The 24,372-nt window shown below is 48.8% G+C and overlaps 1 protein-coding gene across 2 annotated transcripts in view; it reads left to right on the forward strand.

Moving 5' to 3' along the window:
- The first annotated feature begins 1,250 nt into the window (after positions 1 to 1,250).
- Positions 1,251 to 24,372, forward strand: part of FKBP5 (FKBP prolyl isomerase 5) — a 34,453-nt gene continuing 11,331 nt past the window's right edge. Inside the window, exons 1-5 of one of the 2 annotated variants that reach the window (XM_067310666.1) lie at positions 1,251 to 1,314; positions 19,451 to 19,579; positions 20,448 to 20,592; positions 20,915 to 21,057; positions 22,009 to 22,123. In XM_067310666.1, the coding sequence (XP_067166767.1) occupies positions 19,475 to 19,579; positions 20,448 to 20,592; positions 20,915 to 21,057; positions 22,009 to 22,123 (508 nt within the window). In that variant the 5' untranslated portion in view covers positions 1,251 to 1,314; positions 19,451 to 19,474. Of the gene's footprint in view, positions 1,315 to 5,413; positions 5,436 to 19,450; positions 19,580 to 20,447; positions 20,593 to 20,914; positions 21,058 to 22,008; positions 22,124 to 24,372 lie in introns of those variants that run through there. The other variant, XM_067310667.1, reaches the window with a different exon arrangement.

Here is a 24,372-nt window from a genome sequence, read left to right on the forward strand (position 1 = left end):
TTCCTGAAAGTGCGAGATTCCCCCCCTGTTATTCGACACTTGACGCCGTCAGGAAAATAAATATTCCTCCCCCCCCCCTTTTTTTTTTTAAAGTGGGCTTTAATTTGAACTCCCTGTTTCCAGTAAGTGCCGTCGGTGTCTAAATTACAGCTGGAAAAAAAAAATCCAATTCAGCATCAAAGAGCAGACCTGCAAGAAAGCATCTATAAAACCAGCAATCCATTAAGGCCGTCCCTGGAGAGACTATTGGATCGACACGTGGGAAGCGGGGAGCAGGATGGGAACGGTGGACACGAGGTCCAACGCCAGCCCAGGAGAAGCTAACGCTCTGCAAAGTGCGGCCCAGCAGCACTGCGGTTTCCGTCGGTGCAGCAATCCACCCGCCGGCGCCTCCAGTTTTTGCCCCTCTCAGCTCAGCCGCTGCAATTAGGCGAAAGCCCAGAAGCGGCGATAGGATATTCGTTTAAAATGCATTTTTTTTTTCCTAATCTCAAGGGGTATTTTGACACTGCTCTTAGCAAAAATCTTATCTGCTTTAAGGCAAACGGGAACATTTTTTGCTTGTTCCAGCAGTCGAGGTGGCCTCCAAAACAGTGCATTGCTATCGCTAGCTTTTAGACGTTAGAGCAAGTTTGCTTTTGTAGGGTGGTATTGCACAGACCCCCCCCCCCTCCGGGGCATTGCACAGGGCTGGACCCTCCCACCCCGGGCACTGCACGGACCCCCCCAGGGCATTGCATGGAGCTGGACCCCCCCTAGGGCATTGCACGGACCCCCCCGGGAATTGCACGGGGCTGGACCCCCCCGGGGCATTGTACGGACACTCCCGGGCATTGCACGGGGCTGGACCCCCCCGGGGCATTGTACGGACCCTCCCGGGCATTGCACGGGGCTGGACCCCCCCGGGGCATTGTACGGACCCTCCCGGGCATTGCACGAGGCTGGACCCCCCCGGGGCATTGCACGGACCCCCCCGGGCATTGCTCGCCCCCCGGCCCCGCGCGGGCCGCCCGGCGCTGGGGTCGCTCTAGCTTTGCCGCCGCGGCAAGTGCGCGGGGCGGGGCGGCGCGGCAGGGGGAGGGCCGGCGCGCGGAGGGGAGGCGGGGGAAACCTCCTCATTTGCATACCGCCGCCACCCGAGCCAATGAGGAGGCGCTGCGGGCGCCGTCGGCCGAGACGGGCGGGCGAGGCGGCCAATGGGGCGCGGGGGAGGGGGCGGGGCGCAGCGGCCGGGGAGACTCGGGCCGGCGCGGGCGCGCGGTGCCACTTGGAGCCGGGCGGCGCGGCGGAGCGTGAGCGGCACCGGCGGGGCAGGTAGGGCCGGGCCGGGCCCCGCGTGGGGCCGGCGGGGGCCCCGCGAGGCTCTGTGTGGGGCTGTGTGGGCCCTGCAGGGGGCTGGCGGTGCCCTCTGTGGGGCTGGGGGAGCTGCGTGGGTCTCTGCGGGCCTGGGGGTGGCTGCGTGTGGGCCTGGGGGGAGGCCCTGTGGGGCTGGCGGGGCTGTGTGGGGCTGGCGGGTGAGGGGGAGGCCTGGGGGGGGCTGGATAGGGCTGGGGGGGGCCTGTATGGGGCTGTGTGGGAAGCCCGGTTATGGTTCGGGGGGGGGGGCCTGCGTGGGTCTGTGTGGGGCTGGCGGGGGGGGCCCGGTATGGGGCTGGGGGGCTGGTGGGGGGGCCCGGTATGGGGCTGGGGGGGGGCCCTCTGTGGCCCTGTATGGGGCTGGGGGGGGCCCGGTATGGGGTTGGGGGGCTTATGTGGCCCTGTATGGGGCTGGTGGGGGGGTTCTGTATGGGGCTGGGGGGCCCTATATGGCCCTGTATGGGGCTGGCTGAGGGGGCCCTGTATGGGGCTGTGGGGGGGGGGCCTATATGGGCCTATATGGCACTGGTGAGGGGGCCTGTATGGGGCAGGGGGGGCCCTATATGGGTCTGTATGAGACTGCGGGGGGGGGCTGCATGTGTCTGCAGCTCCCTGGGGCTGGGAGGCCCTGCGTGGGGCTGAGGGGGCGCCAAGGTCTGCACAGGGGGGTTCTCCGTGGGGCTGGCGGGGGGGGGGGGGGGTCCCTTGCTGCGACGTTTCCTGGCTTTAGTTGGTTGCGTTTACGATAGCGGAGCCCCCCAAGGCCGCAGGAGCCCAAGGCCTTGCCACGGTTTGTCGCAAGCGCTTAGCAAAAAAAGTTTAATTTTCTTCTTTGCTCCCTGCGTGCAATTTCACTTGTTTCCAAAGCCGCGCCATGTCCTTGCGCCGGGTGGCTGCAAGTCATCTGCTGACCTGGTGTCTTTTGCCACGGTGTCGTTCCGTAAAATGCACTAAAATCAGAGTTGGTGCCTCTTAGTTTGTGACGAGGGGGTAGTACCCAAGGGCGTTTGTTGTTTGTTTTTTTTTTTTTTTCCCCCCAGTTATGAAGGCACAGAGTTGTCATAAAATGAGGTTCCTGCGCCTGGTTACTACTGTTTTCTCTAATGGCATCTACCAAAAATATATAGGGTGTAAACATAAATATATAGTTTCGTTTGGAGTAGTTATAGCAGCTTGCACAAGGTAAATGAGATTTTTGTTGTTTTTTTTCTCTCTCTAAGCTCCCGCTCTTTTTTTCCTTCCTCTTAGTAGACAGAGTAGTTGTTTCAAAGCTACTATTTTCTAGTGTGTAAATGCATATTCAGATAAGTGTATTGTTGTCACAAAAGAATATTTTCCGTGATGAGCTAGAAGAGCTTTTGAAGGATAAATTCATCAGTCGTCTCTGCTTGGTGAGCTCCAGTTGAGGCTCCGGTGCTGCAGTCAAGTTTCTGTCTTCACTGTGAAATTGTGCATGTTAAACAAACAGGGCTTTGCTACGGTCGGTTAATGCTGCAGATGAGGCTGGTGAGCTGCTATTTCGTGGAATTTCCTTCCATCAGACAAGTGTATTGAATCTAAGTATACATCTAAAAAACAACCCCTTTCCTCCCCCCTCTCTCCCCCCAAAAAGGAGTTGATACTTTAGTATTTTAAAGGTAGTGTTTGTTTAAACGATAGCTTTCCATAATGGGCCGTTAAGCTGGATTCAGGGCATCTGTTGGGGGACCAAATCTGTGCTAGAAACTGGGACTACAAGTAAAAAGTGGAAAGCACAAATTTTTCTTTCCTGCAGAATGTGTTGGAGCCATGTTACTTCTCCTTCTTCCTCACCCTGCCCCGTGAATATACTTAAGGGGAAGAAAGTAAGTTAAATCTGTTAGATGGAACTTTTATCTGGCTCTTATCAGCAGTTTTCACAGAGGTGCAATAGGTTTTGACCAAATCAAGGTTTTTCTAATCAGAATATTAACCAAGGATTTGCTTTCCATTTTGATTGAAATTGTTGGACGTTGTAGTTTGTAATTTGAAACGCATAGATTTTTATTTCCAACTTTGTGTTGTATCAATGGGATAAAACCACTTAGGGAGGTGTAAACACCAGCGTGGCAGAGGAAACGCTTGCCGCAGTTTGCAAAGGGTTAACGAGGAGTAATGGGGTTGAGCGAAAATAACTTTTCTGCAGTGCTAAGAGTTTTACGGAGCAAAGAGGTAATGCTAGTCCTCCGCCCTGCAGAGTAACGTTATATAGGACGTGATGAATGAGGACAGTAACATCTGAGAAGCGGGAGGATGAAGGCAGAAAAAGGATGAAATGTTACAATAAAACCGCGTGTTCGGGTGGCCGCAGGTGATCTTGTGTTACGCAGTGCACTCGCAAAAAGAGCGGAGCCTTTCTGCGATAAGAGGAAAAGCGTTGCTGGTATGGGGGAAACTGGGGAGCAATCTGCTCTCCTTTCTGCTCCCAAATCAGGTTATTTGGGGGAAGTAACTTTAAAAAAACATCTTCTGTAAAACGGGGATGAATAGCCCACTCGCTGGGATTTTCGTAACAGTGAGTTGAACCAAAAATTTTGTTTGGCTGGGCAAATTTGTAAATCCCTATTTACAAACACCCTTCCCCCCCCCCCGCCGCCCCGTCTTTGGCTCTTTGCCCTTTGCAATGCTGCAAACGCCTAACGTTTTGTGCCTCGAGGCACCGTTCCTGCCCGGAGGAGGACACGTGCCCCAAGCAGACGGGAACACGCAGCCCTGGGCCCCTCGGCAATAGGGGAAAGGGGGTGAAAAAGGAGGGCTGAGAAGGTGCGTGCTGCCCTCCCAGCAGGAGGGGAAAGGTGCAGGGTGTTGGGAGGCAGCCGCTTGCGCGGGGAGCAGGGATAATCACGAAGGAGGGATTTTTAGGAGAGCGGCACCTTCATCGGAGCACACGGGCTGGGCTCTGGACAAGCTAAGCAGCGCTCGGGCCGGGGAAAATGTGTGATGACATGAAAAAAGCAGATTTCTGTGGAACTGGTGCAGAAGTTATCACTTCTGCTGAAACTCCCGGGGAGGGGGTTGGCGCGGAAATCTCACGTGACCTCCTGTGGTTTTGGGCAGAAGGGACAAAGAAGAGCAAGCAGCAAGCAGGGACGAAAGGGCAGGGGTGCAGGGGGAAGGTGGCTCCTGAGGTCTCTGTAGCGTGTTCGCGAGCAGATCCTGGTGCTGGAGGGGGGCCTGGGAAGCCCCTCGGGTGCTCATATCCCAAACCCAGCAGTGGAGGGGATTTGGAAAGACCTGGGCTACTGGTGGTGCCCATCACGCTGCCAGCCTTAACAGAGCAGAGGCATCTGCTGGGCATGGCTAGAAGTCGAGGCGTTGCTTTTTCCGTGGGGAAATGCATAAAAAGGAAGATGATTTGGGACGGGCGGAATTGCCGCTGACTTTCCCCAAAGTCCTTTGGCTGCTGCCTAGTGCCGTCTATGTACAGCAGCTTGTGAAATATATAGCAACTGCCTTCCCCCCCTCCCCCCCTTTATTTTTTTTTAAACTGAGGACAGGGAATTCCAGCTTCCCAGGTCTGCACAGTACATATTTGAATCATTTCAAGGTCCTTTCCCAGTGCTGTTAGAATCTCTCCCACTGAGATGAGCTAAAAAATAAGGACAATTCCCAAGAAAAAAACCCTTTTAAGCTGAAGGAAACTAAACCGGGTGAATAAGGGTCGCCAGCAAGGAGATTTCTAGAAAGCCTGAACCAAACTGTATTGTTCAAGAACATCAGTATGTCGCTGTGTAATTAGGTGGGTTTTAATTACAGGCTTGCAAAAGACACTGTGTACAAGGCGGGCTGAGAAGGAGAAAGTTTGCTGTAAAGCTTGATTTTAAGATATTCAGTATTAAGATTTCTGTCAGTCTTGCAAGTCATCTGGTTACAGCTCGTTGTACTGACGTTCCTAGCTGAGAAGAGAAAGTACCTTAATAAAGTACTTGGAGAATAATTAACTCTGCTGGGTGAGGTTAGGGAGGAAGAGTTGCGTTTTGTTAATGTTTTTACCTAAATGGGATTTCTTTTTTTTTCAGTTCTATCAGAGGACCTGGATGTTTTATGGCAATTGAACTTTGGTGAGCTGTGTGCTGGAGGTTATTCCATTTGCTTTGGGGCTAAACTCTTCCAGAAATGTCTCGTGGAGCATATTTTTGTGTTTCATCGACATGTGTTTATAAATGTGTGATAGGGGCTGAAATCTGAATGGGGCTGGGTGGTTCCCGCTGCGTGGGGATGCGGCCGTCGGGAGGAGGAAAGGCAGATAAACATGTTTCAAAAGCATCCCTGGTGGTTGCACAACTCGGCGTGTAAATCTTTAATCTCCTGCTCCATGGATCCCTTGGTCAGTGTTTAGAAAACAGCTTCAAATGCTATCCAAAAAGGAGCAGGCATGATTTAAAATTGCAATCCCTGGGAATAATTTACCAGCAGTGAAATGGGACAGCTATTATTTACTTGCAATGGGCTTCACACTTAGCAGCTCTCTGTGCTTTTCTTCCACTGACTATAGCATTTTTACACCAGATTGCTGTAACGTAAAATAATAGCTTTGAGGTCTGCCTCTGAATTTAGCCATGTTGTGCGTGGCGCTGCGGTGAAGTTGGAAAAAATACTCCTGCGGCGGCTGCGAACCCCTCCGTAGCAAGCAGCCGTTAGGACGTGGGCCATGCGCGGCGCGCTGGGGTGGGAACGTTTCGGGGAGAGCTGGCGAGGAGGGCTCTGCAAAACCTTTTTTTTTTTTTTTTCTTCTTTCTTTTTCAAGAGCAGGCTGTTACTTAAATTGGGGCATAACGACTTTTCCTGGCCAAAACTTTGCGCGTTTCTACCTACCTCTTGAGGGAGCTGCAGAGCACTAACCTCTCTTTCATTCACATCAGTGGGAAATAATAAATCACTTAGCTAGGTTTTTTTTTCTTAATGCTATATATTCGTGGGTGTGAAGAATTGGTCATGAGTGTTGTAATGTATGAGTTGCTAATATAAATTTTGTCATATAGCTGACAAGCTTTTTCCATAATCGGTAATAGTGGGTGAAATAAGTCTTCCTGCTTTTGCAAATGACTGTGTTTGAAAACTGGGAAGATAGTGAAGTAGTAAAGTAACCATCAACAGCTAAGAGGTGGGCTGATGAGAGACTGCAATTAAATCATCTCCTGGGTGAGATGGTCTGGGTTCATAAATAGTATTATTGCTTTTAGAAAATGAGCCTAACTAAAAGTACTCCCATTTCAAGTATTGTTGATTTATGTTAGATTTTTGTCATTTACTTAAATAAAACTAACTCTAGGAAGCCCCGTCTCGTTTTGTTTGCAAATAATATTTCTGGATTGCTACCTCGGTCCCGGTGAAAAGCGTTCCCAGGACATAGGGCTCGAAGCGCTGTCACGGAGGTCTCTGCTAATAGCACTAGCAGGTACCTTCCCACTGGCTCTTATTTGTGGATCAGGAGGGGAAAACGAGCTCGCTTGCTTTTTCCAGCTCTGGATCTTAACTCTGGATGAACTGCTCTCTGAAGAGAGCTGGTCTAATGGGAGGAAAAGGGGGGGGAAATGTTCTATCTGCGTTTTCAAAAGAAGCGATGCTTGTCAAGAAAAATTGGTGTTAGCACTTTATTAAATGAGTGCTTAGCCAGAAACACCAGCTTGCTCAGTGGTTTGACATTCACTATAATCTGTCAGCATATTATGTTAGCTTAACTTTTGTTTTTTATTTAACATGATTCTTTTTTTAAGTTGCATAAAGCTCACACTTCAGTGTACATTATGGTAACTTGACATTAAAATATCTTTCTGCTTAAAGAAAAATGTTCTTTTTTTTCCTTTTTAAATGCAGCTCTTTCCATGATACCTTGCTGAACATGTAGGTACCCTGTCATGTCCCCTGCTGCAGCTGTGCACATGTGTGCATGCGCGTGTGCCGTCCGCGTGCGCCTTGCACCCGTTTCTACCCCTCTCGGCGGGCAGCGCGTGTCTGGCAGCAGGCAGGGAGAAGGGTCACCCAAAAAGCCGGGTGTTGATGGAGTGTCAGTCTGTCAGACACCGCCGCCTTGCCAGCCTTCTGAAAACACTCCCAAAATCCGGGGGGATAAGCTCCCTGGGGCTGGGAACATCTGTAAGCTATTCTGGCCGAATTCCCAGTGCCACCTCCCTTTTTCCAGGCTGGGCTCCTCCTTCGTTCGGAGGAAACTGAGTTGCCGCTCGTGGCATTTCCTTGTCCTCTCCAAGGAAACCTGATTTGGCCCTGGAGCAGGCTGGTGTTTCGAAACGTGCCAGGAATTGCTGTTTGCCTTAATGCTGAGGACTTATATCCCATTTATGCCCATGTGGCTTAAGGAGGTCTCGAGTGCCTGGGTATTTCTGGGGCTGCCCCGTCGTGGCGTCTGGGGCTTGTGCCTGGAATTATAACTAATTAAATACAGCACTTCTAATATAATGAGCATATAGGCAACTTGCTGCTTGAATCCTTGCTTAGTTAGGCCCATAAAGAGCTTGAGGATTTTGCAGAATTGGGTGGCTGCTGCTGGCGGTGCTGCTGGCTGCAGGTGTGGCAAGCTGTGGGGTCGAAGGGATTACTGTGGTCCGGCCTCGTAGGACTGAAAACGCGCTCCTTGTACATAGCCCGAAACCTGGTTTGCCAGCAATGAGACGCTTTTACAGCCAGAAAACTAACTCCAACTTTAAACTAATTGGCATATTTATTCTGGAGAAAACACTGAATTGGAATGGAGTTGGCAAACAAGAGGAACGTTTCTTGCTTGTTCCATTTTATATTTATTTTAGCTTCCCCCAAGATGTCTCTTAAAACTGAGTTTGCTCAGCTTTGGCATAATCGTTGCCACAAAGGAGGTTTTGAGCCTTGCCGTCCGTGGGAACAGATTTAAATGAGGGCTGACAGGTTGAGGGGTACCGTGGCGTGCCGTACAGGGAGGAGAAATTCAAACTAATCCGCCAGAGGAAGAATAATCCTTTCCGATATCCAGAAAAGCCTGGTCAAGTCTGCTTTCCCTGGTGGTTTGCCAGTTGTTGTCCCCCAGTCTAGCTGGGCCCTGTGTTTTGATGGGCGTATAGAAATAAATCCTCCTCTTGGGGGGAGGAAAAAAAGCACAGTCAAAGAAGCCTGCCCATTTTAGATGGCAAAAACAGAGAGAAGATGCCAAGGAGTGGGTAGTGGGATGTCAAGTACTTTCTCACTTTTTAAAGATGATTTATATAACCTGCTTGGATGTGTTTTTTTTTTTTTTTTTTTCTTTTCTCTCCAGTTATATAATCCTAATTTATGAAAGCATTAGGAAATTGCATTCCCTACTGTTATGTGATCATCTATATATAATGGCCCCTAAGCTTGTTACAATGCTGCCATCATCCCATCTACCAGCAATCTCCGGAGCAGCAATGGCAGGTGTGCAGTATGTATTTATATATTTTTTTTTTGCATCCAAGGCTGTGTCACCCACTCATGAAACTGAAGACTGGAGGGTTGGGAAACAGTATATTGGATTGCATGTGTGGGGTGGTGCTTTTTAAAAACCTGCTCTTCCATAACCTCTTTCTGCTGATTGAAGGTGGAGGCTTCACCGGTAGATTAATCGTAGCATGGCCGGGTTCCTGTTTCCCGGCTCCCGTCGGTAGTTTTGGGATGCGCCCTCGAGCCCTCTGGGATGTGCAGCTCAGCCGCTTGCTGCAAAGATTTGTTGTGACTTTTATTGGGGGAGCGTCTGGCTCCCTGGTTGGTGAGAGCTGTACTCGCGGCTTAAATCATCTCTCGGTGGCTGTTGCTGCCTCAAGAGCATGAGGGATACGAGGCAAAGGCCAAAGAGTGTCAGATTTGTAAAACCCTCCTAGATTGCATCCGGTCCCTGGAATCTTCTCCCTTTGGAAGAAGAACAGGCCATAAACGTTTATGGGGTTTTGCTTCCATAGTGTGTTTGTCTCAGGATAAAGATGGGGGGGAAAGGTGCTGGCATCGACTTCCTTGTTTTTTTCCACTTAATTAAAGCCGACAGCGTTTTGTCTCTGGGGCAGGGTACCACATGCTGAACGTTATGTAAGAATATGGACTATTAATGGGCTCCTTGTAACGCGGGAGCGCAGTGGGTTGAGTCAAAAGAAGCTTTGTCCGTGCAAGTCCCTATTTTGAAGCAACCTGGAAAAATTATAGCCCAAGAGTTTCTTTGAAGGTAGAACTTCGCTTTGTTTTGTTACTGATGTCTTGCTAAATAACCAATTAAATAGCCAAATTATTTTTCACAGACTTATGTTGTGCTCTAAACTGCCGTGGAAAAAAAAAAATTGAAACTCTTCAGAACGTCGCTCCTGTTAGCGTAATTCAGCTAACATTCGAGGGATGCAGACAAGCTGAACCAATTCTGCTTTCTGTCGAAATATTTATTCTGGCACCAGGCAAAGAATAGTGAGCCATCCTGCTCACTTGTTCCTCTTGCTGCATCTGAAATTTGAGGGCAGCCTTTTATTCAACATATTTTAAGAACTAGTTATGACTTGGATCCTAACTGAAACCACTTCAGAAGCTTAAAAATATTATCTAGGCAAAGTGATTAAGCAAGTGTGACGAGAACATGCGCTATCATCTATGTTAGCTGCCTTCAGTAGTTTCCTTCCCCCCCTCCTCTCCCTTCATTATTCTTTTAATTGTTTAAAAACCCCAATTGCTGCCACTCTTCTGTTAATTCCGAACTTGCCCTCCTGTGGTGGTGATGGGGGGCAGGAGGCTTGGGAGGGGTATCAGGAAAGGTAAATACTACTGGCGTATTGGTAAGTGCTGTTACCCTGTGATGAGCCCCTCTTGCTTATAGCTCTGTGCCTTGGTGCTGTGGCCACGTATATAATGTGCAGGTGAGGCTATAGGAAAAGCAAGTCCAGGGCAGGGATGTTCAAGAGAAGGTGCAGGACGAGTTGGAAACCCTGGTCAATGATTGTGGCGTGGAGAAGAGCTGTGTGTTCTGGGGGTGGCAGTCGCTGCCGAGAAGAAGGGATGCTCGTGGGGAAGGTGTCTCTTCAAGAGCAGCTTTTCTCCTGGACGCTGCAGCATTGCTAAAGCTGTGTGTGCGAATAGCCCTGCCTCTGGGCAGCTGGTGAAGCGCAAGGAGAGCTGGAGACTGTCCCTCCAGGTTTCCGTGGTTAACGTGTAGCTCCCGGCGGCGTTGTGTCCTGCGTGCTCAAGAGGCAGGAGAAGTCTTCGTGTCCTTGCACAACCATGCTCGTGCAGGAAGAGGAAGGGGCCACGTCAGACCATGCAGCTGCGCTGTGTTTGACGGGTTCATCTGTCCCTTCGCTCTCGTGCTGATGTTCGGCACCATCCTCGTGCCCGCGTCCCTTTCCAGCACCCCCTCCACGTTGCGCTCTGAGCTGGGTTGTGCTGGGAAGGGGCGCGAGGCCGTGGGCTGGCGATGCTGGGACACGGGTGGCTGTGGGGGACCCGTGGTGGTGTCCAGCACCTGCCGTGTGTTGATGTGACAGACGGGAGCTTTCGGGGGCTGCTCGGGTGCTCCCAGCATGCTGGGGACGTTGGGGTCTCTGTGGCCCAACGGGGCTCTTGGGAATTGTCTGTGCTGTAATAACTCGGTGCATTTTGTATAACATGGGCATCTCTCTCTCAAAGGTGGAGGAAGGAGCATGAAGGCTATAAGGAGTGAGGTTGTCGGGGCGTTTTGGAGACGATGGTAGCAGGGGGAGTCTTCAAAGGAGGCACTGAAAACCCAGGTGCCGTTTGAATGCCTGCCGCAGGCCCTGCAAAGGGTCTCGGATCCATCAGGTTGAAGTATTTTGGGCCCTCCAGCTTTCGCATCCGTGATGGCAGTGCCCTCCTACTCCGCTCGGGGACCACAGCGCTTCTAGCTCGTCCCCTGACCTGGCAGAGGCGGTGGGGATGGTCCACGAGTCCTCGGGACCAGAAGGAGTTAATGCTCCGTAATTCCCCTCGAGCAGCAACCAGCCCGAGCTGTGAGCTAACTCTGATAAACGAGTACATGGAGTTCGCTTTAGTCCACAGTGAGTCATAATTCACAGTGTGCGTTTAACAATTACGGTTCAGCAGGGTACTCGGCAATTAAAGTGGCTCTGTTTGTTTTTTGTTTTAATAAAAGTTGCCATGACTTACTCTGGGTGATGTTAGCTCCTTGCACAGCGCGCGTGCTAGAAGGCAAATCAGTCCGTGTGAGTTTTATGCAGGTAGTGATCATTTTTAAATTCATACCCCCCCCCCCTTTTTTTTAAGGAGGGGAAAAAAGTCAAATGCCCAAGATTTAAAAAAAATTATAACTTTTTTCATTCAAGCTGTGACACATTCTGAAAGTACAAATCTGAGAAATGATAATCTGAGCAGATCTTTATATGTCTGAGTAGCTCTGCTTGCACTGCTGCTGGTGAAAGGGAGGGATGGAGAAACAGAATTCCAAAAATATTGGTGAGCGTAAGAGGTAGTTTCCCCTGTCCCTTAGAGGCCATGTGTATAACATTTGGGCAGATGTATGTCTGGGATTGAGCTGAAGTTTATTTGGAGCTGCCTTTGTGTCTCTAATCCTGAAGTGGTTTCAGGAAGAACACTATGTGCCTTCTTGGGAAGCGAGTCAGATCTCAAAATAAATGACTAATGAAGTAATACAGCACTGAAGATTTCTTTTTTATCAGATTTGCACAGCCAGGCTAGCGGAAGAATATCCTCTTAATGGCAACTGAGCAAAGTGCAGATTATTTTATTTGCTTTTAGTTGTCCTGATACAGATTTGAAAGCCTGCAGCTGCATAATTCAGACGGGAAGCCTGGGCAGCAGAGTTGGCTTTAAGAAAGGTTGTATTTTCTTAGAAATCCTAATTGCAATTTGTCACTGCCTCGACTCCCGTCTCTCTGGATCTCTGTTCTGCAGGCTGGTATTGGAGGCATCTTAAAACGCTGTCACCTGGCAAAGTCACTGATTTATTTTCTTCCTGCTTCCTGCTACACATAAACACTTTGTTCAATAGGTATTTATTTTATCGGAGAAGAGAGGTTTTCTCAATCGGAGGGAAGTGAAACCACATTAAAACAGTGAAGAGAAACTTCAGCTGTTGCACTAATTTGGTCATTCTTCCTTATCTCATCACGGTGCAGCTGCTAGTGGCTGGTGAGCCGGCGATGACCGGTGGACATGTCCCGCGGCTCCGCTAACGGCCACCGCTGTGGCTTTGCAGAGGTGCTGGCCCCACCTGGTCGGGGGCAAAAAGCATTAGAGGTAACTTGAGACTGTGCCCCAGGTCCCTTTTGTGGGCTTTGAGCTGCTGGTTTTCAGGCTAACCTTTGTGTTTTAAAGCAACCATCTCCCTCTCCCTCGTGTTGCAATCCGAAACTTTTAGGGATGTTGCGGTGTTGTGGAAGTGAAAGTATTTTGCGCTAAGTGGATCTTTTTAAAAAGAAAAAAACAACAACAAAAAAAAGCTTTTATTTTTATTTTTCCATTCTGTTAACTTTCAGTGTGACTTTTCGCAATGGTCAATAAAAAAGTTGGACAGACAAGAGAGCTGCTTTTTTTTTTTTTTAATGGCTGATGTTAAGATATTAAATGGTGTGTTGTGTGGAAATAACAAATAAAACCATCTTTCCATTGCTGTGGGGAATAAACTTAGAGGCTTTGTGCGCCGAGTGTTGTTCCCGTGGTTTCTGTAAAGTCGCTCCAAGAGCCCCTCGGAGCAGCCCTTGCGCTCACTTCTCGCGATGCTTTTTTCCCCATAAAGGCCAGGGGTTGAGGAGGAGCCGCTTTTCCTTGCATATCCCAAGTCGCTTGGTTTCCCTGGCCCCTTCGTACAGGAGAGCAATGTAGGTTTTCCCAGCTTTTAAAAAAGTAGGATGGGATTTAGTGAAAATAGCACCCGTGCATGGGCAATCCCTGGCTTGCTCGCGTTGGCTTGCAGGCGAGTTGGCTGCCGAAGGTGCTTTTCTCCGCCATCCCTTCGCCTCCCTCTCCTTCTGACGGTCGCGGGCTGCAGTCCGGGTTATGCCCATGGTTTAAAGCCATAATCTCAGTTCTCTCTTCTTGTTAAATCCTGATTTAGCAAGGAGTGTGTGGGGTTTCAATTTTTTCTTCCAGTTATTTCTGCAATGTTCCCGTTTGGCCTCAGGGTGAGTTGCCTCCCAGGACCTCTGTTGTTCTTCGGGCGTCTCCAACCATCGCACGGTGTTAAGGCGAAATCTTTCAAAACGAGATCTTCCCCCCCACCCCCCCCACCCCGTTGTGCTCATGCAGGCGTCCAAGAAAGATGTACAAAATTAAGTTTCCATTTGGAGCTGGAAAGTTCCTGGTATGTTGATTTCTAGGAAATGTGGCTCGGGTTTGCTGCGGAGCGTGTTTTGTGAAACTCTAGCATGTGTGATACCTGTCTGTCTGTCCTCAAGCTGCAGGTCAGACATCTGTATCCCATTCTCCGTTTTGGATTTTCTTGCATTTCCTTAATCTGGAAGATAGCAACATCTGTGCGGCGAGCGGACTGTGAAAACGAATGGCTCATTCTTGTCATGTGGATTTTTGTGTAGTGTAGTATGCATTTGTACCGTGGAGCCGGCGTTTTCCTAGAATTGTATTTTCTAGTATAGATTTTTTTGTCTGGAAGGCACAAGCAAAGAAAAAGGGGGAGAAAAAACAACTTAAAATGCTTCCATTATAGTTCGAGCTGCCTGTTTTTTCCATGACCACATGTGTGGTGCCGCATGTCTGGCATGGGCTGCAGACAGGCTGAAAAATGAGCAAAGTTCAGAGGATAACAAAGGTGGCTGGCCACCGCGGGGCGAAGAGGCGGAGAAGATGCCAAAAACCCGAGTCCGTTACAAGAACGGCAGAATGCATTTGCTGAAGCAACAGCCGAATTAACTTCTGTTTGCGCGGGAGCGCGAAAATGTGGGTCAGAGATGCAGCGCTGCCCGGCTGTATTGAGGACGCGCACGCGCGGGAGGGCTCAGCCCGGGTGATCCATGCACGCAGCGCGGCGCTTCGTTTGCTTGCGTTCATCGATTACTACCATGCTCGGGCTGGAGGCTGGAAGCATTCACTGGGCCAATATTTTCAGCTGCTCGCGCTAATGTGCTGGGCGCTGTTTGGGGAAACAACAGATTTTTTTTTTCTTTTCAAGAAAAGAAGATGCAGCAGTTGTGCTTTTGAGCAAGTCTAGGATTTTATGTTTATTTAGCAGTGCTTGAAGCAAGCTGGACTCGAGGCTCTTGCATACGTTAGCGCCGTGTCTCGGTTTTGGTGCGTTCGGTACATGGGAGTCCAATTAAAAAACACGTCATGCACGTGCAGACGGAGCGGCCTTTGTTCACGGGCCTCCTTGTTTGTTCTCGTTCGGCTAGAAGTTGTTTAATGTATTTCATGTTAATTAATGTTTAAATGGTTGCACTTGAAGGAGAAATTGCGTCCAGATGTCAAACCCTATGGATTTGTCTGGGTTTTAAAGCTTGTTTATTATAGCTCCTAAATTGCAGATTAAGAAGTTGTGTTAAACGTTCAGATTATCTGGATAGTGGTGACTGATTAAAAACAAACAAAAAAAAAATTTTGTTGTTTTCTTTAAGAATTCTTAAGTAACTTTACCTTTTTGCAGTGGGAAGTGAATTTTAACAGCTCTGTGCATTTCTCAAAGGAAGCAATTTGTGCAATGACTGAACGGTTGATTTGCTGGAGGCTTCTAGGCTTGGGCAAAGGGAGGGTGACCAGGTGGCGTCTGGAGATGCCGGACCGAGTCCAACGTTGGGGCTCAAGGTTAGAGCAAAGGTTTTTTTGGCATTTACTGGCTTTGGGGTGGGACTTTGCTTTGGAACCGAAGGCATCAAATTGTACAAAACTGCTCCGTAGTAAATAACGTGCATCTATCCTAGGACGCTTCCCATCACCTTTATTCTCCACGTGTGCAAATTCCTTCCGTTTCAGTGGCTTCTAAGCATATGGCCCGAGCACTGTGAAATCTCTAAGCGGATGCACATTTTGGTGCAGGAGGACTCTCACCTGTCACATCCTTTTCTTCTTCCCCCCACCCCATTTATATTTCTATCCCATTAAAAATGAGCAGTGTGGGTATCTGGAGGAGTGGGGACTGTTTTGCTCGGTTTCATTTACAGACTTCTCAAGAGCATGTTAAAAGGCACATGACATCCAACTTAGAAAGCTGTTCTGGGTGATGTAGTAATGGGAGAGCAGGATGTGTTTGGGGTAAGTCTGTCAGAAACACTAAGATGCTTTGGCTTTGGATAATTAATTCCCTCTTTTTAGCCAGAACACGCTTGGTTCCACAATGAGACATTTCAGGCTTTGACATCTCAGGCAAGTTTACAAGGCTCTTAGCAAGAGTCCCTGTTCCTCTGTGCCAGGAGACGTATTTAAGTCTCGGGGAGTAGCAGATTTCCTACAACTGTTTGTTTCAAATTAATTGAAAATTTGGATTCCAGCCAGCCTCTCTGGCTACACTTGTGCCTCTGAAAGGCTGCTCTAAACTGGAGATAAGCAGGAGCGGAACAGTCTCTTTTAAATATAGTTAGAGACATTTTTGTGAGATGAAGGCTCTCGAGCTCTTTCATAACGTGGACCACATCTTAATAGACAGTCTTGTGGGCTCCATCCCTCCCACTGCTTCTGACGCAGACCATCTCCCCTCCCACTCGTGTTGGACGGCTTCCCTGGATGACTACAGTAATTGCTTACGTAGAAAAATAATAAGAAGGATGCGTATAATGTATTTTTAGATGTCTCTTGGTGTGATTTAGCAACTGGCAATACGGAGCCAGCATAGACTGATCCGTCTTCTGCATCCCGGTGGCGACCGCTTTGTGGACCTTGGGAACTTCTGCGCTACGAGGTGACCCTTCTCTTACAAGCGATTCCCCCTTTTGGACTCCTCATTTTCCTTAGCAAATGAGTTTTGCAAACGGGCATTGCTTGAGCTTTACAGTGCCGGTGTTAGGGAGCAACACTTCTGCTGCTCGAGTTGCTCGTTGAAGCAGCGAGGAGAGTGGGGGCTAAACGCAAGCACACGGAAGCGTCCATCACGGGCATTTTCCCGCTTCGCCTGCATGCGTCTGCCCGTGGACCCCATGCGCAAAGCGCCCGGTGCGTGGGGCCCGTGGGACCGCCGTGTTGTTGCTGGGGCCGGCGCGGTCCATGGCCTTGCGGTGCAGCCGGAGCTGTGCCGGCAGCTCCTTAGCTAGGGCGGCACGCTTGCGGCCCCCGTTCCTGCTTCTGCTGCTAGTCTGCTCGTGGCACCGTGGGCAAAGCCTCTTTTTCCTTCCCCGAAAGAGCATATCCACGACGGTCGCTATAAAAACAACCAGAGCGCAGTAGGTGGTGGCCTTGGAGAAAAGCTCTGCGCCCAAAGTGACTGCTTGCAGGTTGCCGAGGGGAGGTTTTGAGGTTGCAACGTGGCTGCGAGCTTATTTTTTGCAGGTGGGAAAAACAACTTTCTCGGCACCTATAGGTGGTGCATATGATATTTTGTTGCTCTTAACCCTGTATCCTCTTGCAGCAGGCAGGAAACTTGGCTGGCAGTGTTTATTTTCGCCCGCCCTAGCGCGCGTGCGAGGGCGCTTGGAGTAGCTGCGTGCTCCCTTGAACTTGGTTGCAGTCAACGCTTTCTGCAGCGCGGTCCTTGGGGGGGAATAAATAACTGCAAGCTGAATGTCAAATCCTTACTGTAGCGTATAGTGAATGTTGTTGCAGGGGACAAAAGCTCCTCCCAACGCACAAAAAGCGAGCGTGGAGTTGGTGTGCTTCTAACTGCTGCCTCGAATACGGATCGAAGGATGAGGGGGGAGAAAGCTAGTGCGTTCAGTAGGGTGCTGCTGGTTAGAAGCTGAATCAATTTATAAGTGCTGAGAGATTACAAATCTTACTACTGAAGGGTGTGGGTTTTTTCCCCTCCCTTCGGTGTTTTTTTAGGTGTTGCCATCTGAAACTGAAGCGGACCAGGGGAAACGCACTAGACACACAACGCTGTTAAGTGCCACCCTGAAGACCGTTGTAATCGAACGTTGCAGAAAGCGGCTCCCTCCTTTTTCTGTTTGCTTTGTCCATTTAGAGCCCTTTGTGTCTAGTTGGTTTCCTGTGTTTAGTGTGGGCTCGAATTCAGCTCTTCCCTTTTAATGCTGGGTGCAAGAAGTGCAATTATTCTTGCAGCATGACTTATCTGCCTTTAAAGTTGAAAACATCCTTTCTTTTCTGTTTATGAATCCCCAAATGAATGATTTCTCCCGCTGGTTAGCATCAGCCTCCACACCAAAGACTGTGGGAAAGTTTCGCAATTATAGTGACTTTAATGGATCTGTTTTATGTCTAAAAAAACCATTGCTTTCTAATTCTCTGTCATATGGGTCCTTGATTACGTGTTGCACAGCAGTGTGGCTACCAAAATTGGGTCTTACAATCTGAAGGAAATCATCAGGAAATATATATATATTTTTTTAACTCCAGGCAATTCTTCTCTAACCAGGTGGTATTTATAAGAATTTGCCTTTGACGAAAAACGTGGCCTTTTTGATGCCTCGGCTAGTTGCCCAAGGAGTTTTAAAGAGCGTGGTGTTGCAGGGTTGCATGTGCTTTACATGCTTTTCCCATAAAAACAAAAGATCACGGACCAATAGAAAAGCCTTTGTGCCTGCTTAAGGAAAAAAAAAATCTTTCTGATACTCTAGTCATATTTTGGTTTGGCAATTTGTTTTTTTCCCCCCTGTCATCTCTTGCCTTCCCTGCAGTCACTTTGCCGGGTGCTGCGTGCCAGTGTCCTGCATCTCGAAGTCGTGGTCGCTGGCTGGGGTGAGCTTGTCTCTCCCACACAATTGTTGCTCTGGGCAGTCGCTTGCTCAAAACACCATTTCTGTGAAATTTCTTTTTATCCACCCAAATAGCTGGCGTTCTTCTGGTGTTGGGTTTTTTTTTTCCTTTAATTTTTGGAGAGGATGTTTGCTGTGTTTTCAGGTCTTTCCACTTGGGGTAATGCCTCATTTGTCCGAGACTCTCAGCCTACTCTCTCTTTTTTTTGGATATTCTTGGTGGGCAAGAGAAAACAAGTCATGCCTGGGGTTGAAGTGTTGATTTTAAGAATAATATAGTCACTGACGAAACAGTAAGTAATCCTTTGTGGAAAATCATCCTCATAGACTGTTTGTATAAAATAATTCAAAACACAATGCTAGCTTGGTGCAAACATTTCTAGCAAACATACCAAAGGGGCTGTCTCTCTCCAAGAGCTGGAGGAGAAGGGCGAATGTTTGGTGGCAGAAAGCCCTTTGCTTCTTGACTGTGAGCGCTTTGGTCTCTCTCGACTTCGCTGCTAGACCGTGTGCAGTACCCTCGCTTTAAGCACTAGTCTCATGCCGAAACCTCTCTGCTTTCATCCTCCCCCGGGTTTCATACCAAAGCGTCAAGAGAGCATCATCAGAGAAGATGCCAGCAGCTTGGTGCCTGTTGCTCTGAGATCAGTTTTCACATTGTGCCTGAGACGGTGCCCTTTACCTGCTGGCACATTTTTCTGCAAAACCCTTGCTGGGGGAATCTCCTGGGGCGACACGAGAGATGCGGCGTTGCAACGTTGACCCAAAAGTGAAAGCTGGGAGAGCTGTGAAATTATCTGTAGCTCCGTGAAATGAGCATCCTTGTTGCTTTTGCCAGGCTCAGAGGCTTAAAAAGTCCCTGTAAGAACCAATGCTGGTGGTGAAGAAGTTGTCGGGCTGTTCAGCAGAAATCTTGTGGTAGGAGCGCAGGCTTCAGTGGCGCAGGTTGCTGAGGACAGCAAGTTAACGGCTGCTCCCCGACACCGTAGCAATTCACCAGGTGGTGAAGGCAGCCCGGTGCATGAAACGAAATCTATGGTTTTTGTGCGCCTTGTGGTTCAGTAGTTCTGAGCTTGGGTGGCCCCTGGGAAAGGATTTTCCGCTCTGCATGCTCGAGATGTACTCTAAACTTCCTGCGCAGGCCAAGCAGAAGAGCGGGGTTCTTAATTATTTTTTAACCCTTTCCTCCATCCCTGACACAACCTCTTGCGCTGCTTTCACGGCTCTCGCCGGGAGCCCGGGCCGTGCCTGCGTGCCGTTGCAGCTCAGCGCGGTGCGTGGTGTCTCCCCAGGTGTGGTGCTTATGAAAGGAGACCATGACTACTGATGAGGCCACCAGAAATGAAGGGGAGGTGCAGGCAGCGGCTCTTGCTGAACGCGGGGAGGACATCACGCCTGCTCAAGACCGAGGGGTCCTGAAGGTGAGGCAACTGGCAAGAGGGTCAAACCTTTCTATCTCCCCACTCTGGAGCGGGTAATCGTGTTGACTCTCTGAATTCCCAGCCCTTGGGTGGCCTACTGCTTCCAGGACTCTAAGATTGATCCTTTTGAAAGCAAAAGGAGATTAGCATGTCCAGTAACACTTAGAATAATGAAGGATGGAGTGGTGTTTGAGACAAAAACTGCAGCACAGATTCAGCCTGCTCAATGAATTTCACTGCTGTTGTGTTTCTAATCAGATTATTAGCTGTAAATCCACAAAGCATTTCTGTGTGTGACTCATAGACATTAGAAAGAGCACATTACTTAGGTCATCTACTCTGCTCTATAACCCCTTTTTTTATGTTCAGGGCCATTTCTGGATAGTTCTTCTAACCAGCGCTTGCTCTTCTCCAGTTGAATAGGACCTTTCCTCTAATAATAGCATCCTCCCCTGCCTCCATCCTGAGCCTGAGAACTGCTTGTTCCAGGCTGTAGCATTAAAAAAAAAAAAAAAAAAAAAAAAGTGTTGACAAGAAGCAAGTAGTGAAATGACACACCCCTGCGAGTAAAATTTGTATGGACAGAAAGCAAGTGTAATTGCATTTGCTTCAGCTTTCTAACCGTGCTGTTTATTCAGACACCTCCGCAGAGCTTCAAAGTACATGCGGATCCCTGTGCTGAGGTCTGCCACGCTCGCTTACAGTGAAAATCGTGGCTTAAATTTGGGATTTGTTTTTAGGGGCTGGTAGGAGGGCAAATGAGGTTGCTCCCTCTCTAGCTTTCCCATGGGTTGGGGAAGCGCCTGAAGCCCTGGGTCGGGTACAGGATAGCAGCAATAACCACTCACGGTGGGACGCTCTCTCCTAGATTATTAAAAGGCCTGGGAATGAGGATGAATCTCCCATGATTGGAGACAAGGTTTATGTCCACTACAAAGGAAAACTGGCCAATGGCAAAAAATTCGACTCCAGCCGTGATAGGAACGAGCCGTTTATCTTCAGCCTTGGCAAAGGTAAGGAGAGGGACCGCAGGAGTTACTGTGCTGCTGGGGCCCGTTCGCGGGGATGGGGTGGCACAAGAACGCGCAAAAATCGGGAGCCCTGGGAATCGCAAACCGCGGAGTTGCCATCCCGCCTGTGGCACTGGTGGGATGGGGGGAACCGAGCACCGTCCCTCCACAGGACGAAGGGACCGTGTCAGCCCTGCGTTTTCAAGTGACTTCTCCATCTTCAGTGTGTTTCTTTGGGGTGCCTTCCTTGTGACACCCCGGCTGGGTTTCCAGCAGCTCGGGCTGTCGCTCACTCTCTCCTGCCTGACATCTGCCTTTCTCCTAGGCCAGGTAATCAAGGCGTGGGACATCGGGGTCGCTACCATGAAGAAGGGAGAGATCTGCTACTTGCTGTGCAAACCAGAGTACGCGTACGGCTCTGCCGGCAGCGCCCCCAAAATCCCCTCCAACGCAACCCTCTTTTTTGAGGCAAGTATGGGGGAGACCCTGGGTATGGAAGCTGCGGGGCTGGGCCGCTGCGGGTGAGTTAGCGCTTTCCCTTCTGCTTTGCCAGCCAGCTCAAAAACAGCTTGGATTCCTGAAATGTGTCCCTCTGCTCCAGGAACCGATGCCAGTGTTTTCTCAGAAATGTGTGTCTGAACTGGAGAGGCTGTGACCAAAGAGCAACTCTGCCGTGCAGCCCAGCAGAGAGGCCTGGCTGGGAAGCACAGGGAGAGCGTTGGCACAAAGGGGAGAACAAATAGATTCCCGAATTAAAAACACACACGAAAGGAGGAAAGAAGCTCGGAAATGCCTTCACGTGCTAAAAATCGATTAATGCCACCGAGCGGTATGAAAGCAAGGTTTTGGCACAGCGGAGCGGCAGGTCAGCTAAGCTGTGTACTTTGTGTACACGCTCGCTTAGCAGGGCCTCGCACATAAAAGCAATAAAACCTCAGCAGAAGAAATGGGCCTGTCGTAAATTAAGGCTCGGTCCCTCTAAGTCCTAACGGCAGTTCAGTTGCCTTTTGTAGCCACAGGTCTGAGCCTGACTGGTGGTGTCAGCACGCTAAGTGGAAAAGCCTAATGACACTATTCCTGGGTTGCCTTCAGAGCAGTTTTCCTAGCACCTTCCAGCGCTGGTTGTGTTGTACCCTTACAGCATTAATAAACTTAGTTTTACTGTTACTTTGTGTTACGTTTCAGGTACTGGATGTGGCCCAATTTCTAATAAATTGGGTCTATTATACTGTGGCTTGGAGCTGGCTTTTATGGGCAACTTTTGCTTGTCAGCTGAATGGAGAATTAGTTTGCTTGGCTTTCCAGCTCTAGGATGAACTGTTGCTTTGTGGGTTTTTTGTTGTTTTTCTCCTCTCCTCCCCCTCCACCCAGAGCTCTGCCTACTTTTTTTTTTTTTTTTTTTTTTTTTTAAACTTGTAGGTTGAGTTGCTTGATTTCAAAGGTGAGGACTTATTTGAGGACGGAGGGATAATCCGGAGAATCAAGAGGAAGGGAGAAGGTTATTCCAACCCAAATGAAGGCGCTACAGTAGAAAGTGAGTATCAGCCCCTCTGCAGGGCATATCTATACGCACCAGTTTTATGAGCTGGGATGGGACTGGTGGCCTTCTCTGCTTTCGGAGGGGGAAGCCTTAATTGGAGCAGCCTGATTTTTTTTTTTTTTTTTTTTAATTTGTTTCCTTTTTTTCCCTGCAGCTCCCTAGCGGAGCGCTCTGGGAGCCACGCTGCCCAGGCAGCTGTAGAAAGTGCATTTGGCCGTGTTTCGTGGTGGGGAGTAGTCATTTGATCTGTCTCAAGGCCAAGCAGGATGGAGAGGAGTTGGGAGGGCAGCGGTTAACTGTCTGCCTGTGGATGTCAGCATTTGATATGTTAATACAAAATTCTCCCTTGGCACGTCCTGCGGTGGCCGTTCCAGAACTGCTGGCTCAAAGGGTTTACTGGAAAACCTCAAATGGAGGGAGCAGCCAGCTGATGATGGAGTGACCACTTGAATATAACCTGCGCTCTGTTTTCTTAGTCATGTTGGCCCCCAGTTCTGCTGTTGGCCCGCTCCGGTTTTGACAACGAACAAATTTCTGCAAGCCCTGGAGCTGCTTAGCTCGCTGCTGCGGAAGTGCTGGAGAGCTAGCTCCCGTAGGGCATCGGGGGTAGCTCCTTCTCCGCTCTCTCCTCTAACCGTTTTGCACGCTTGCCACTTCTGCCTCGCTGTCCAAGCAGCCGCAGGGATGCAGTTGTCTTCAGGACCAACACGTTGGCTGCTTTGAAAATCCAGGCTCTGGCCTGTCTCACATGCAGCCGATTTAAAATTTCAACTCTTAGCACTGGTAGCGCTGAAGTCTTTGCTTGATTACATTACTTGCTAAGTGTTTCAGGCACGTCTCCTTGTCTGCAGGAGGCAATAGCCCGTTTCTTTGGACTCCTTGTTCCAATGTTTATCGTCATTTTGGTGGTTTCTATTGCCTTTACTGCAGAATGGAGCCTTTTCTTTTCCCTTCCATGTGGCCGGAGGATTGCTGCTAACTTCTGATTGCTGCTAACTGGAGGGAGTAAATTAATACAAAGGATTTGCTGAAGTCAGTGCGGTCTTAACTGACATCAGAAATTGGCCGAAAGATAATGAGCTCGGATCTCATTCAGATCTCTCTGAACACCCTCTCCATAAATGCGATGGAGTAATTCTGGTCACGTTTCTAGAGCAAACATTTCACATAGGGTGGGAGTTAGGCTAGGGAGAAAGCCAGATTTTTTTCTTCTTTTTTTTTTTTTTTTTTTCTTCCCAAGAACAACTCAGCCATAGAATTGGAGCTAACTAGATATGTGAGGCATTTAGTTTCTTCTCTCCGTTTCAGAACTTCTGTGCATCAAGAGTCTGATTAACTTCCTTTAGCAAAGGAGCATTTGGATCTGAACCGTTACAGCACATAAAACTTCCTGCCTTAAACGACTAGTTCTTCTAGCTTTTAGTTCTTTTTACTAGACTTTAAGGAAAAATCTTATTTTTATTTTATTTTTTGGGGGGGAGTCAGATTTGACTATCTGCCTATTACATGTTTAATAGCATAATTATATATGTTATAACCAGCTGGGAGCAGAGTTTCAAGCAGACTTCACTGTATCAAAGGTTAAATTTAAAAAAGCAGACTAAATATAACTGAAATCATCATAGTCCCTGCATTCTTTCTTAGTACTATATATTTGTTTAATTTTATTTAAATAGGCTATTAGGTTTGACTGTGGTAGGTAGATGTATGCCCGGGGTCGAGGGAAGGAGGAGAGCTGTGGTCGCCAGCATGCTTTCTCCTTTGCAGCGTAGTGCTTGAAGCTTTCTCGAATGTGACAGTGGTCTAATTACTCAGAACAGGACTGAGTCAGGAAGAGGGGAAAACACAAATGAGTAATCATTTCTCTGAAAGAGCCTAAAGAGCCAAATTGCCGGTCCGGAATAACTTTTCAGGAGAGATTCTCTTCTCAGACGTGTGCAGTCTAAAGCCTGCTTTTTTTTTTTTTTTTTTTCCTTTAACCTATTTCAAATGAATGTTTAGTTTTGAGCAAATGCTGAAAGTGGGAGCACACGCACAGTCAAAATAATAGAGATGAATGCCCTCTGAGGCAATCTTGCATAACACACGCTGCCTGTGCAGGGCAGAGAGCAGGAGCTCTGTGCTAATCCCAGTGGCAACACTTGGGCCGTGCCAGCAGCTTGATTCATAGCAATTTACTAACGTGGCCTTTAATTCATTTGGATCTACCTATACGTGTGGGGCCTGCCTACCCTTAAATATGT

The sequence above is a fragment of the Apteryx mantelli genome, chromosome 25 (assembly GCF_036417845.1).
Source record: "Apteryx mantelli isolate bAptMan1 chromosome 25, bAptMan1.hap1, whole genome shotgun sequence".
NCBI classification, from domain to species: Eukaryota; Metazoa; Chordata; class Aves; order Apterygiformes; family Apterygidae; genus Apteryx; species Apteryx mantelli.